The 13,322-nt window shown below is 40.1% G+C and overlaps 1 protein-coding gene across 6 annotated transcripts in view; it reads right to left on the bottom strand.

Annotated features, from left to right (window-relative positions):
* Window positions 1–261: 261 nt before the first annotated feature.
* Window positions 262–13,322, bottom strand: part of FMNL2 (formin like 2) — a 469,979-nt gene continuing 456,918 nt past the window's right edge. The window contains exons 25-28 of one of the 6 annotated variants that reach the window (XR_011201574.1): window positions 11,074–11,194; window positions 5,612–5,737; window positions 3,740–3,786; window positions 2,564–2,642 (exon numbers count right to left, since the gene is read on the bottom strand). Coding sequence is in view for 5 of the 6 variants with exons in the window: in XM_069225173.1 (XP_069081274.1) it covers window positions 2,533–2,642; window positions 11,074–11,194 (231 nt within the window). In the remaining variant the exon portion in view is untranslated. Of the gene's footprint in view, window positions 2,643–3,692; window positions 3,787–5,611; window positions 5,738–11,073; window positions 11,195–13,322 lie in introns of all 6 variants that reach the window. The other 5 variants (XM_069225177.1, XM_069225174.1, XM_069225175.1 and 2 more) reach the window with 5 other exon arrangements.

Genomic DNA, 13,322 nt, shown 5'->3' on the forward strand with positions numbered 1-13,322 from the left:
AGGGGTCTCCAACGTTTCTGTAGTGAGAGCTACTTCTGATTAAGGGACGTCCTCCTAAGCTACTAGCACATTTTATCACTTTAATATAGAGACCACAGGATAGTGAAACATGAAACTGTGATGTAACAAATGATCTGTGAAATTTACATCTGCAAGGCTCAATAATGCAACAGGAGAATAGAGAGACAGTAATGTATTTAAAAACAATATACCCACCTGAGACATTGATGCTGTTCTGCTGGAGTTAGGCCAACACAGCTATTTTCTTGGACACATTATTTTATTTAGTTTTTATGTTGATCTGTTTTCTGGAAACACGTCACATAGAATTTGTATGCAGCAGCTCCCAGAACTATTTTTAATAGGTTTCTCTAGTTTGACAAACACAACTGTGTAGTAGTGTAAATTGTTTATTTGATCATATGACATGAACAGACCAGAAAAGTAACATGAACTGCTTTTATAAAACACTTCTAATATTGCTAAGAAAAAGGTTTATTACAATATTTTAATCAGAAAGAACATGCCAATATTAAAGTCTTTCTGTATATTAATAATACAGCTTTGTCCTACATTTAATTTTAACATGGTGCTTTGAATTGGTGTCTCAGTCATACAATCAATAATGACGCTTACACTACATAAGGTAGATGTATATTACAGTCTTCAATAGCTCAGTTGGTAGAACGGATGACTGTGGAATAAAAAATTATATATATATATATATGTCTATATATATATATCTATAGCTATATATATATATGTGTATATATAGCTAAAGATATATAGAGAAATATTTTGCTTAACAGCTGTACGTGTCAGACTTAACATTGGCATGTTCGTTTAGGCATGTACACATTTGTGTTAATGTGGTAAAAGGCGGCAGTTTTAAAGTACATTGTTTGTATATAAGTAAGCAAAGGTCTAGTAAGTGTGATCCAGAAAATGTTCATTGAGTTAAATATAAAAACAAAACTATAAGTTAAAATAACATTCAGATTGTATAGCACAGGGGATTGCATTTTAGACAATATTTACAATATGACCCACAGGTTTAAGTGGGAATTAAAGAGAAGTGTAAAAACCATAAAAAGCGGCACCAATTTTGTAGCAAAATATCTGTACATTTAAAAAGAGATTATCATATAACTACACGTTATCCACAGAAAATAGGACCTCCACCAGTGGTTCACATGAGCACAACATATGGTAAAAGAGATTGAGAGGTTAAATACTATACAATACATTATACAATGAACATATTGGTGCAATGCTATCAAAGAAGGCAAGATGCAAGCAGAATGTAACTACTGAAAATAGATATGAAGCTGCTTGAGTTTAACCTTTCGACTGAATAGATTCAGTGCCCTACTGTAGTAGGATAAAAAACCACTGAGAGACTGGAATGACCTACATCTTCATTTAGATTACATAATCCTAAAGACTATCACAGAGTTCACTCCATATGCGAGTGAACCCACTTTGAAATGTTAAAACTCTCTATACGAACTACATTGTAGTTCATTATAATTGAGCATTTTTACATTTTTAGACAAAAACAACAAGGTCCTTTCACCTTATATGTCAAACACATGGTGAATTCTAGTTTCTGTGGGAGAATGCTTGCACAACAATGTTGGAACTTGGCATCTTATGGATATTTCAGTCTTCTTTAGTAGAATAGAGCATGAGTTAGTATCCCAGTGCTCATAGCTGCTCTAGTAAGTCAACAGTGATCCACAGGCAAACTAATACTGAAAACAGAGATTGTAAAAGGGTAGTTTTAATGAATAAATACAATCTTTGTCTGTGCAGACTTCGCATGTACATCCTTTAACTGTCCCTCATACCTCATCCAACATTACAAATCAGCATTTAAAAATAATCAGCCTCAATGAAGATTGGCCCTTAATTTACATTAAAACTTCTGATCACTGAATTACACTTTATGTCCTATTTTAGAATTAATTCGGGGGTTAAGTATTGTTAAAAGGTACCGTGTCATTTCAGTTCTGTCCTTCAAACATACTCTAAGCCCTCGCGTATAGAGCATGAAGTGCAGTTGACACTCCTTACCAGACTATACGATGTTGCATTCGACAACTTGTTAAGTCCACACCACATAAGAATTATATTATTTACAAAATATCTGGAAGCTAGTGGTGGACTTTGAAGACCAAGCAATAAAATTGCATGTAACAAAAAAAAAAGAGAAGATGTATTTTACATTTTGGTTAAAAATACTGAATGTATTGGTGTAAAAACATACCCGGTCAAATCAAGTCCTATTGCTTTGATTTATTTGAGCAGGTATTTCAGTTTTAGGCACTTGTTATCTGTGGATGAAAAGGTTTTCACGTTTTCATGAAAAGCCCATCAAGTTTATGTTCCTATGCGATATGTCTGAGGGACCGTGCAGTTCAGAGGAAACCATTCACATCCAGGGCTGGAGTTACTGGGTAACACACAAATGCAGTTCCCAAGGTGTGTCATCTCTTGTGACTAGCCCTCTGCTTTACAAAGGAAGCTAGCTCACATGGACATTTCAGCACCATTAAAAGAGCGCAAATTTTGATCATCAAAACGCCTTCGGACGCTTCTTCTCACCGCATCGGCTCTTCTGTATGGCTGGCTTCTAAGATCTAAAAGGATTAACAGGAAATAGTAAGTTGCAGAATCAATTGTAGTCCGGCTATTGACAAGAAAAAGCCCTTCTGGCAGCCAATCAAAGCAGCTTGTGAATAAAGAACAGACTAAAGGTCTTTAAAATCAAAGAACTTTATCAGATGCAAATTATTTTGCGCCCTTTAATTTGAGATTAAAATAAAGGTAATACTGGTGATTTCTTCACTATATAGTATTTGTAAAATTGTTATTTAATACTGAACTGCTACAACCTCTGTTTCATTTAGTCATCTTGAAGAAAAATGTTTGCTTTGTGTTAAACAGTGTTTAAAGACTTAAGGATGAGCAGTTACAGGTAATAAAAACTATTTTGTATCTTCCCAGTACCCATCTTTAAGCCATGCTGATCACCAATAACGTGATAAATCTAATTTGGGTGCCATTGCCCTTCAACCCTTTATTGCTGGTCCAGTTAGATTTTTCATCTGCTCAACTGTCAGGAGACACAGCAAATTTTGGGAGGCAGCTTTGGAAAAGGAACAAAAATAATCTACATGACTCATTATTTCTCACAGAACCTTGAAAAAAAATGTTTGCAACCAAAGGCGCCACAAGTTGTGGAAATGTTACCTTTGAAGCTATCAATTTTGTGAAGCACTTGTCTACATTAGCAACACCAGCCACCGACACGAAATCACACTCATTAATGCAAACAGCAGGATTTGGCAACTTCTAAGCCTGAAAGGTTTAACATTTACTTTTAAGAAACCACCAAACATAGACATGGACCAGCAGTAAAGGTGTATTTACCTATAGATTCAGAAATCCAACTGAATTGTGATGTGGAATCAATACTATATTATTAATTAGAGGTTTGGCAAATTAGCAGGGCAGCTTTTCATAATAACTTTACCATGATAGGAGTTATTCATAGAGGAAATGTGCATTTTAAGCATTTTCCAAGTGCTGCATTTTCGATTATTCACCAGTATTACTTTTACCTATAATAGCTGCAAGTGATCTGGCATATTGAGAGAGGAGGAAGCTAAGTAAAAAGTGATGCTTGCCAGCTCTGTGTATCCTCCACCACCGGTGTGCTAGAAGAAATCCTTACCCTCGAGTGAACATTTGGAAATTTAGTGATATTATTCTTCTTTAAGGCTAAACAGGAGAAAACACAAAATGATGGTTAAATAAAAAAATGGGATGGAAATGATGAGAAACTCAACTCAGTGTTTGCGATCCCAGAAGGCACGTTAGCCAGTACAGCAAGATGGAGCAGAGGTCAAGACATTAAGAGAAGGTTAGACAGAAAAGAAAGGACAAGATGGCCACCCTGTTCGTCCACTAACCAAGTCGCAAGCTGCTTTGAAGGTTGGCTCCAGAAAGATCATTAATACAGAAATTAAATAGAAAGAGATTATTCAGCATTTTTTTTTCTAGATATAAAATAAAGAAGCATTCTTAAATAATTCTATCAAAGAACACGGTTGCCTTTGTAAATTTGTGTATCTTTACCAAAGACAACAGCATTGGCATTCTTTTTTGGGTTAAAATGATTTAAATTGTTATCCAGTTCCAGGGCAATTTTTACCATCTCAAATAATTTAATTGACTGAAAAGTAATCTATTTTCTGATCCTTCACCAAACAGGTAAGAAATAACTTGTAATCTTACTTCATTATGTGTTGCAACACAGGAAATCAAACCATTAATTCTGATCTGGCCCTAACGCATTAATTGCACAGCATACTTTTATTTCCTTAGCCAAACATTAGTGAGTTACCCATTTTTTCAGGCAGTGTGCTATCCTATAAACTTAATATACTGCCCACTCTACAAATCATGAGATTACCCATTTTGGGTAGGAACAGGAGTTTGTAGCTAAAATGGCATTAAAACTCCATGGGGTGTATTGTATTCCGGAGAACAAATTCTTGGTTCAAGCCAGGAGGATTTTGTTCTTGGGGAAAAAAGCCCCCAGTTACAGGATCACATATGAAAATCAGTGCAATAGCCTTGGTTTCCACAAGATGTGCCCTGTTCCATACGGACTTATAGTGGATTGACATGCTACCAATGCCACTGGTAGGAGGAATACCAGGTGCATTATCACTGTATGCAAGAATTGGAGTTAGGCCACATGCAATGAGGGCCTTTGTGATTGTGTATTGAATCTTTTAATAACTAAGTATGCATGATCAGTCAATAGGTTTACCAATCTTTTAGTATAAGAATATATTGTGCAATGATTTAACCAATTTTTTAATCCATCTTGACATGGAACTGGAAACCCAATTAGGTGCAGATGAAACGGAATAAGATAATTAAATTTGGATAATGTATTTGAGTCTTGCATGCACATGTAGACATGCAATATGCTGTTAAAATTGTTGAAAAGTATGTGAATGTTCAGTCACTGAGACAAGGGGGAACATGAGGGATTACTTGTGCAGGGGAAAAGAAAAAGAAAAGCCCATGTACTGAAAGCCCACCAGACGGGTGTTCTGATCATGCATTTCATACACATTTCCATAAAGTAAACCTGAATTTTTCATGCACGGGCTATCCACAGAACTAGCAATCCATTTTCAGTGCACAATAAAGGTGGCATAGAATGGCCAAGTGAACTGTCACATATATACCAACCACTACATAACTGTTGCCCCTATTCACTTTACAATAATGGTCATCATGTAACAATTTCTCAACATACATTGTGGTAGCCTGTGACCTCAGCACCTGAAGTTCTATGCCATCTTTTACAAAGTTTCACTATACCCCTAAAATGTAGGGCTGGCCAAATGTCTCATGCAAAAGAATGATAAGGAAAACAAAAGTGAGAGCAAATCACAACATGCAATGAGATGACCAGACCAATGTAATACAACTCCAAGTGGACAGCAGGCATTACTATCCAATCAAATCCACAGGCCCTGTTTGATATCCACACACAACTGAAAAATATTTCAAAACCTATAGCAACCTTTTAAGAACACCTGGTATGAAAGTGTAATATTTTAGTAATGGAATTCCTCAGTGAGAACCGGATCGCAGAAAAATCGTGAGCCACGCTTGGCTGTTCGAGCTGTAAAGGGCACTGTCTTCAGCACTGCATGGAAAATAACAGCCAAACAAGACAAACAGAATACAGTAAGAAGCAGAGATCTATAGCATTAGTACACTGTTAGTGCTCAGTAAATGACATCTTGGACTGGTGTTAAACATCTTTAGTGCCTTGCACAACCGAAACTTGTGGCTGATGTTGGAACTATAAATCAGTTTGAAAATATTTAAAGTTTGTTCTAATCAAATGGCCTGATTGTGTATTGTGCAGCTATAGACATGTATATTTCATTACCAGTTGTTATGTAGGTGGATCCAAATGGGTATTGGATTTTTTAAAAAAACACAGTCCGCCAATAAAGACACCCAAATCTTTAAGCCAGTTTTTTTCTTTTGTGTAGTAAGGCTAAAATTAACTATACACAAAAAACGGTTTAATTCCAAAGCTATTTGAGATAATGGTGCCTTTGGCTGCATTATTAGAATTCTCAATTATAAATCTGTCAAATATTGTAGAAAACATTCACAGTTCGGTATATCTGTAGAATTCAAAATTTTGAAATGCTGTAATTTAAGAATCTCAGACCTGATATTCTGCATTTAAGAAATCTACAAAAATATATACTCAGCCCAAACCATTCTGAAATCTTTTGTCACCAGTTATCAATGATTTTGTCTGCTGAAACTCAAGAAGGTTAAGCATTACTGAGTGTCTATCTCCAAACACGCCAGGGAGAGGGCTCTGTGCAAAACAGGCCCTTCTAAAATTGTGCTAAGAAATAAAGGTGGCATATTATTACCACACTAGTGTAATTATCACTCTTGATAACAATGATTTAAGAATGTGTTAAAGGTATACATGTTGGTGTACAAATTTGTTTCATGATATACAATGGAAACTAAAAGATTAGTCTATTCTTATATGGCTATTGGCGTCATGAATGATCTGTGCTACTCTACAGGAATACAAAACTTCAGTGCCTATACTGACCCTTCCATTGCATAAATGATTAGAGTGTATTTAAAGCCACCACTGTAATCACTTCCATCAGCTGATACTGCACTACATAATTGCAATACAAGATTATCTAATGCCAACAACCGACAAGCATTAGTTTATGTTATGTTATACATAAATATGCTTAAAATAAAAAGTTTCAAGTTACATCTCTTTAGGATTTACCCTTTCTGAATGGGTCTTGGATAAAGTTACTTATTAGTGTACTTTAAATAAAAAAAAAAGATTTATAATGTTATTAGCACGTTGGTGAGGCACTTCAGCAAAGCTTCTAATGAGTGGTGAGCATTACATGCATAATGGGGTTCAGTGTCTGCTTTTCACTATCTTACTTCTAATATAGCATTCATCACTTAACATCCTGTTGTAGCTGCTACAACATCAGAGGTGTGACTCACAAAGATTTTGCTGTGAGCAGGTGTGACTTACTTACGTAGGAGTAAGCTAGGATACTCTTCACAATCTCCTGGAAATGATGAATATGTCAGGAGTGAAATAAGTGTAAGTCATGGCAACATCTTTGCTTATCTGGCCCCAGGTGTATTAAAACAAAGGAAACGTAAAGCATACTAGAGGGGCATATTAAGCTGTGAGGAAAATGCCAACTGTCCAAAGGAACATTATTTGCTCTATTGTATAAAACTTTAAACATGTTATCCATGTGTTCTGAAGTATTTTGCATGTTCAGACTATAGTGTCACTAAACCGACTTATCATTTAAAAATGTAATTAAAATGTTTTTAGAGCAGCGCAAAGAAATATTGTAGTTCATCAATGCCTGTCCGGCATGCGCATATTTGCAAATCGACTACTGGAAAATGTGGCTGCAAGTGAAGGGATTGTAATGTTCGCCATAGTTCTCCAATGATACAGTGTTGGGATTAAGGGGGGTAACAATCTGTAAGGAAATGCCTCCTTGGCATGGTTGCCCCCTGACTTTTTGCCTTTGCTGATGCTATGTTTACAATTGAAAGTGTGCTGAGGCCTGCTAACCAGGCCCCAGCACCAGTGTTCTTTCCCTAACCTGTACTTTTGTATCCACAATTGGCAGACCCTGGCATCCAGATAAGTCCCTTGTAACTGGTACTTCTAGTACCAAGGGCCCTGATGCCAAGGAAGGTCTCTAAGGGCTGCAGCATGTCTTATGCCACCCTGGAGACCTCTCACTCAGCACAGACACACTGCTTGCCAGCTTGTGTGTGCTAGTGAGGACAAAACGAGTAAGTCGACATGGCACTCCCCTCAGGGTGCCATGCCAGCCTCTCACTGCCTATGCAGTATAGGTAAGACACCCCTCTAGCAGGCCTTACAGCCCTAAGGCAGGGTGCACTATACCATAGGTGAGGGTACCAGTGCATGAGCATGGTACCCCTACAGTGTCTAAACAAAACCTTAGACATTGTAAGTGCAGGGTAGCCATAAGAGTATATGGTCTGGGAGTTTGTCAAACACGAACTCCACAGCACCATAATGGCTACACTGAAAACTGGGAAGTTTGGTATCAAACTTCTCAGCACAATAAATGCACACTGATGCCAGTGTGCATTTTATTGTAAAATACACCCCAGAGGGCACCTTAGAGGTGCCCCCTGAAACTTAACCGACTGTCTGTGTAGGCTGACTAGTTTTAGCAGCCTGCCACAAACCGAGACATGTTGCTGGCCCCATGGGGAGAGTGCCTTTGTCACTCTGAGGCCAGTAACAAAGCCTGCACTGGGTGGAGATGCTAACACCTCCCCCAGGCAGGAATTGTCACACCTGGCGGTGAGCCTCAAAGGCTCACCTCCTTTGTGCCAACCCAGCAGGACACTCCAGCTAGTGGAGTTGCCCGCCCCCTCCGGCCAGGCCCCACTTTTGGCGGCAAGGCCGGAGAAAATAATGAGAAAAACAAGGAGGAGTCACTGGCCAGTCAGGACAGCCCCTAAGGTGTCCTGAGCTGAGGTGACTCTGACTTTTAGAAATCCTCCATCTTGCAGATGGAGGATTCCCCCAATAGGGTTAGGATTGTGACCCCCTCCCCTTGGGAGGAGGCACAAAGAGGGTGTACCCACCCTCAGGGCTAGTAGCCATTGGCTACTAACCCCCCAGACCTAAACACGCCCTTAAATTTAGTATTTAAGGGCTACCCTGAACCCTAGAAAATTAGATTCCTGCAACTACAAGAAGAAGGACTGCCCAGCTGAAAACCCCTGCAGCGGAAGACCAGAAGACGACAACTGCCTTGGCTCCAGAAACTCACCGGCCTGTCTCCTGCCTTCCAAAGATCCTGCTCCAGCGACGCCTTCCAAAGGGACCAGCGACCTCGACATCATCTGAGGACTGCCCCTGCTTCGAAAAGACAAGAAACTCCCGAGGACAGCGGACCTGCTCCAAGAAAAGCTGCAACTTTGTTTCCAGCAACTTTAAAGAACCCTGCAAGCTCCCCGCAAGAAGCGTGAGACTTGCAACACTGCACCCGGCGACCCCGACTCGGCTGGTGGCGATCCAACACCTCAGGAGGGACCCCAGGACTACTCTGATACTGTGAGTACCAAAACCTGTCCCCCCTGAGCCCCCACAGCGCCGCCTGCAGAGGGAATCCCGAGGCTTCCCCTGACCGCGACTCGTTGAACCTAAAGTCCCGACACCTGGGAGAGACCCTGCACCCGCAGCCCCCAGGACCTGAAGGACCGGACTTTCACTGGAGAAGTGACCCCCAGGAGTCCCTCTCCCTTCCCCAAGTGGAGGTTTCCCCGAGGAATCCCCCCCTTGCCTGCCTGCAGCGCTGAAGAGATCCCGAGATCTCTCATAGACTAACATTGCGAACCCGACGCCTGTTTCTACACTGCACCCGGCCGCCCCCGCGCTGCTGAGGGTGAAATTTCTGTGTGGACTTGTGTCCCCCCCGGTGCCCTACAAAACCCCCCTGGTCTGCCCTCCGAAGACGCGGGTACTTACCTGCAAGCAGACCGGAACCGGGGCATCCCCTTCTCTCCATTCTAGCCTATGTGTTTTGGGCACCACTTTGAACTCTGCACCTGACCGGCCCTGAGCTGCTGGTGTGGTGACTTTGGGGTTGCTCTGAACCCCCAACGGTGGGCTACCTTGGACCAAGAACTAAGCCCTGTAAGTGTCTTACTTACCTGGTAAAACTAACCAAAACTTACCTCCCCTAGGAACTGTGAAAATTGCACTAAGTGTCCACTTTTAAAACAGCTATTTGTCAATAACTTGAAAAGTATACATGCAATTGTTATGATTTGAAGTTCCTAAAGTACTTACCTGCAATACCTTTCGAATGAGATATTACATGTAGAATTTGAACCTGTGGTTCTTAAAATAAACTAAGAAAAGATATTTTTCTATATAAAAACCTATTGGCTGGATTTGTCTCTGAGTGTGTGTACCTCATTTATTGTCTATGTGTATGTACAACAAATGCTTAACACTACTCCTTGGATAAGCCTACTGCTCGACCACACTACCACAAAATAGAGCATTAGTATTATCTCTTTTTGCCACTATCTTACCTCTAAGGGGAACCCTTGGACTCTGTGCATGCTATTCCTTACTTTGAAATAGCACATACAGAGCCAACTTCCTACACAATCCCATTGATACTTTAAGTTGAAAAGTACCAGTTGAAAGCATACTAACAAATCAGGGTGCCAAATTCCCCCCCCAAAAAAAGCTATGTGAGATATCACTTAAAGTGTACTATTTCCATAAAGCAAATAACATTATGTTTCCGATAAGAGGGTGCATATATTGGGCTACACCAATTGAGAATCTCTCATATACTCATTAGCATGTGGCTGAAGCCCATGCACCTGGAGCTAATTACCAACTGTGGGAGCAGAATGTAATTGTGCCAAATAACATACAACTCCCTAATCAGTTAAGCCATGCAGAAATGCACTCCACAAGATGAGCTCTCTATGGGTGTATGTGCAGCCTGTATATGGGAGCACTGCGTCTGTGAGCTTGGTGGAAAGGAGTTAACAGGGTTATCTTGAGTGCAGGAACGGCGTGAGCCTTAAAAAGGTATGCCACCCAGGCCATGTCGCTAAAGTGGAGGAAGGTTCAGCCGAATGCATGGACAGCGTTCTTTACTAGAAAAGCTGATAAGATTTTTTGTGTTGCTCTCTATTAAAGTACTTTATTAAGTGGAATATTGTGCAGATTTTCAGTGGTGTGGCAAGGTCTGTCATTAGCACTAAAAGCTGAATATGTGTAGTGTAATTGTGTCCTTTCAAAACCATAATTGAACAGTTCCTGTGAAGCCCTTACCCAGGTTGTGCTTGTTTGGTACCCGACAACTCAACGAGGCCAGGATGTCTTAGGTGCCATCTTTTTCACTAACACACACAAGTAAATCTATTTACCAGTTATGATGTCTTCAATAGCACCATCTTTTCCCTCATAGACATGTCTGCTATCCTTGACTTGCCGCCTTCGCAACTCTGCAATTAATTCTTGTTGCTGTCTTTTTGATTTATGTGGGGACTGAAATGAAAAAAAGAGCTTAATTAGGTAGGATAAAATCCACAATAGAGTTAGAGACTCTATAACATGAGCCATCTGTGCAACAAATGATGGTTAATTAATTGTGTTAATTATTTGTACAGTCGAAATGGAATGAAAGAAATGCTGGCAGTACAATTCAGCATCAATTCATACCAAGGAAATTGAAATGGCCATTTTCTGGTACCACTCCTGTTATGTGTGCAATCTGACATAGCTCAGGACATATCAGTGGTATTATGTAGATGATATACCATAGCTCAAAACAAAAGGAGTTTTTCACTGTTGGTCTACGTGCGATTTTTCTCTGCTCTCATTTGCATATGCGAGGCACCAATGTGTGGGTCACAGCTCGGTTTCATCAGGTTTCAACAAGTTTCTTCATGGATTTAAGAAACATTTGTCTTCTCACCCTTTGTGTAGTGGAGCTAGCAAGGTGGGGTGGTATCAATGTAACTAGCATATATCATCCATCGGAACGTTTTCAGTTTCAGTCGAATATTGCTGAGGCTAATCTGGGCTCGAGAGGCAACTGTGCTCAGTTGAAGATCAACTGATCACCTTCAGGGACACTCTGGGGATGGTGTAGGTATCTATAAACCATTAATGTTGCTATGACTGTTTAGAATGGTGATAGCAGCAGGCATTCGGTCACTGCACCTTCTGGGCTCAAATAGCAAGATTATCTCTATGACAATCCTTTTAACCTCTGTCTAATAGGGTCACAAATTATACTGAAAATGTACTCTTATTTTTTACTTTGCCTCTATCTGGGAGTCCTGTTACAATATAGATTGGCATTTCCCAGGCCCTGTGTCCCTGATGTATTTTGTTTGTGGATCTTCTTTTTGGGGGATGTAGTTCCCTGTTTTAGTCTTAACTAGTCCTGCTTTGGGGTATCACTCTTTATGACAACACCTGCAAACTGCAGCTCCTGTGCGACACTGGTGATTATTCTCCACGATCTCACTTTTTCTTTAGGGATGTCCAAGATCCATCAGTCTGTTTACATCTGTTCTGTTGGTTCACTTCTGGATAGCTCTAAGAGACCAAGGACCTGATTCCCAAACTGCACTTTGTAGTATGTTTGGCAGTACAAAATGTACTACAAATTGCAATTCACAGACTACAGGTGCAGTTTTGCTCCTCTGCATTACCTTTATTTATGTGTGCGTAGTTCCCCGACCCAACTGTGGAGTCTCTGCACATGTGGCTATAGGTCTTAGTAGTAGATGTGGGAGGACAACAGAGGAATGGCTCTAAGAATGTACAGACTTACTAAAAAGGGGATGTAAACATGGAAGAGGAGTAAGAGGGTTTAGGAAGGGTCAGAAAGGTATTAGGGAGGGACATTACCCACCTACACAAGAGTAATACACTACTTAGGGCAGAGACATTTAACTTACACTTTGGAGTAAATGTACGCTTTGAGTTTGTGAGTAGCGAAAGAAGTAAAGTTACTCCAAATAATAAATGTACTCAGAAATGTAAGTTATCTTTGTGAAACAGGTCCCAAGTCATTCCAAGTAGGACTGAACAAGAATTGTTTTTTGTCTGGATGGGGGACTGCGACAAAGTGGATTCAAGAGAAAGATAAAACTTAACAGTAATTTAGTAGTGCTATACCTGGATCAGACTTTCAAAGCATACCGATCCCCCCAAATATTGCCTCATCCACAAATATTCTGTCATATTTAATGGTTCGTCTGTGAAATCTGTGTGTTTGAAGGTAGGTGCCATCTGTGGGGTTTATGCTGTTTCATGAATGCACATCACACTGAATCTATAAGCCAGGGGATAGCTTATATTATTTGGAGTAAGCCACTGTTGCAACTCACCATGTTAAAGTACCAGCTAATGCTGCTGTCCTTTTAACACTACCTCTAAACTTTTACACTTCACCACTCGTAGTCCCCACATACAGCTGACTGTGAACACATTAACAGGGCCTAATAGTGGTAAAAAACATATGTCAGCCAAGGTGGCAGACATTTTTTAACTCTTACCATTCACAGGTGGAAGCCCCTTCAAGGCTGTAGTTTCGATTATATTAATGTTTGGTTGACTGGAAGAGCTGCTGCTATGTTGCTCCACAGGGTGTACTTTTACA

This window comes from Pleurodeles waltl, chromosome 3_1 (assembly GCF_031143425.1).
Source record: "Pleurodeles waltl isolate 20211129_DDA chromosome 3_1, aPleWal1.hap1.20221129, whole genome shotgun sequence".
Lineage (NCBI taxonomy): Eukaryota > Metazoa > Chordata > Amphibia > Caudata > Salamandridae > Pleurodeles > Pleurodeles waltl.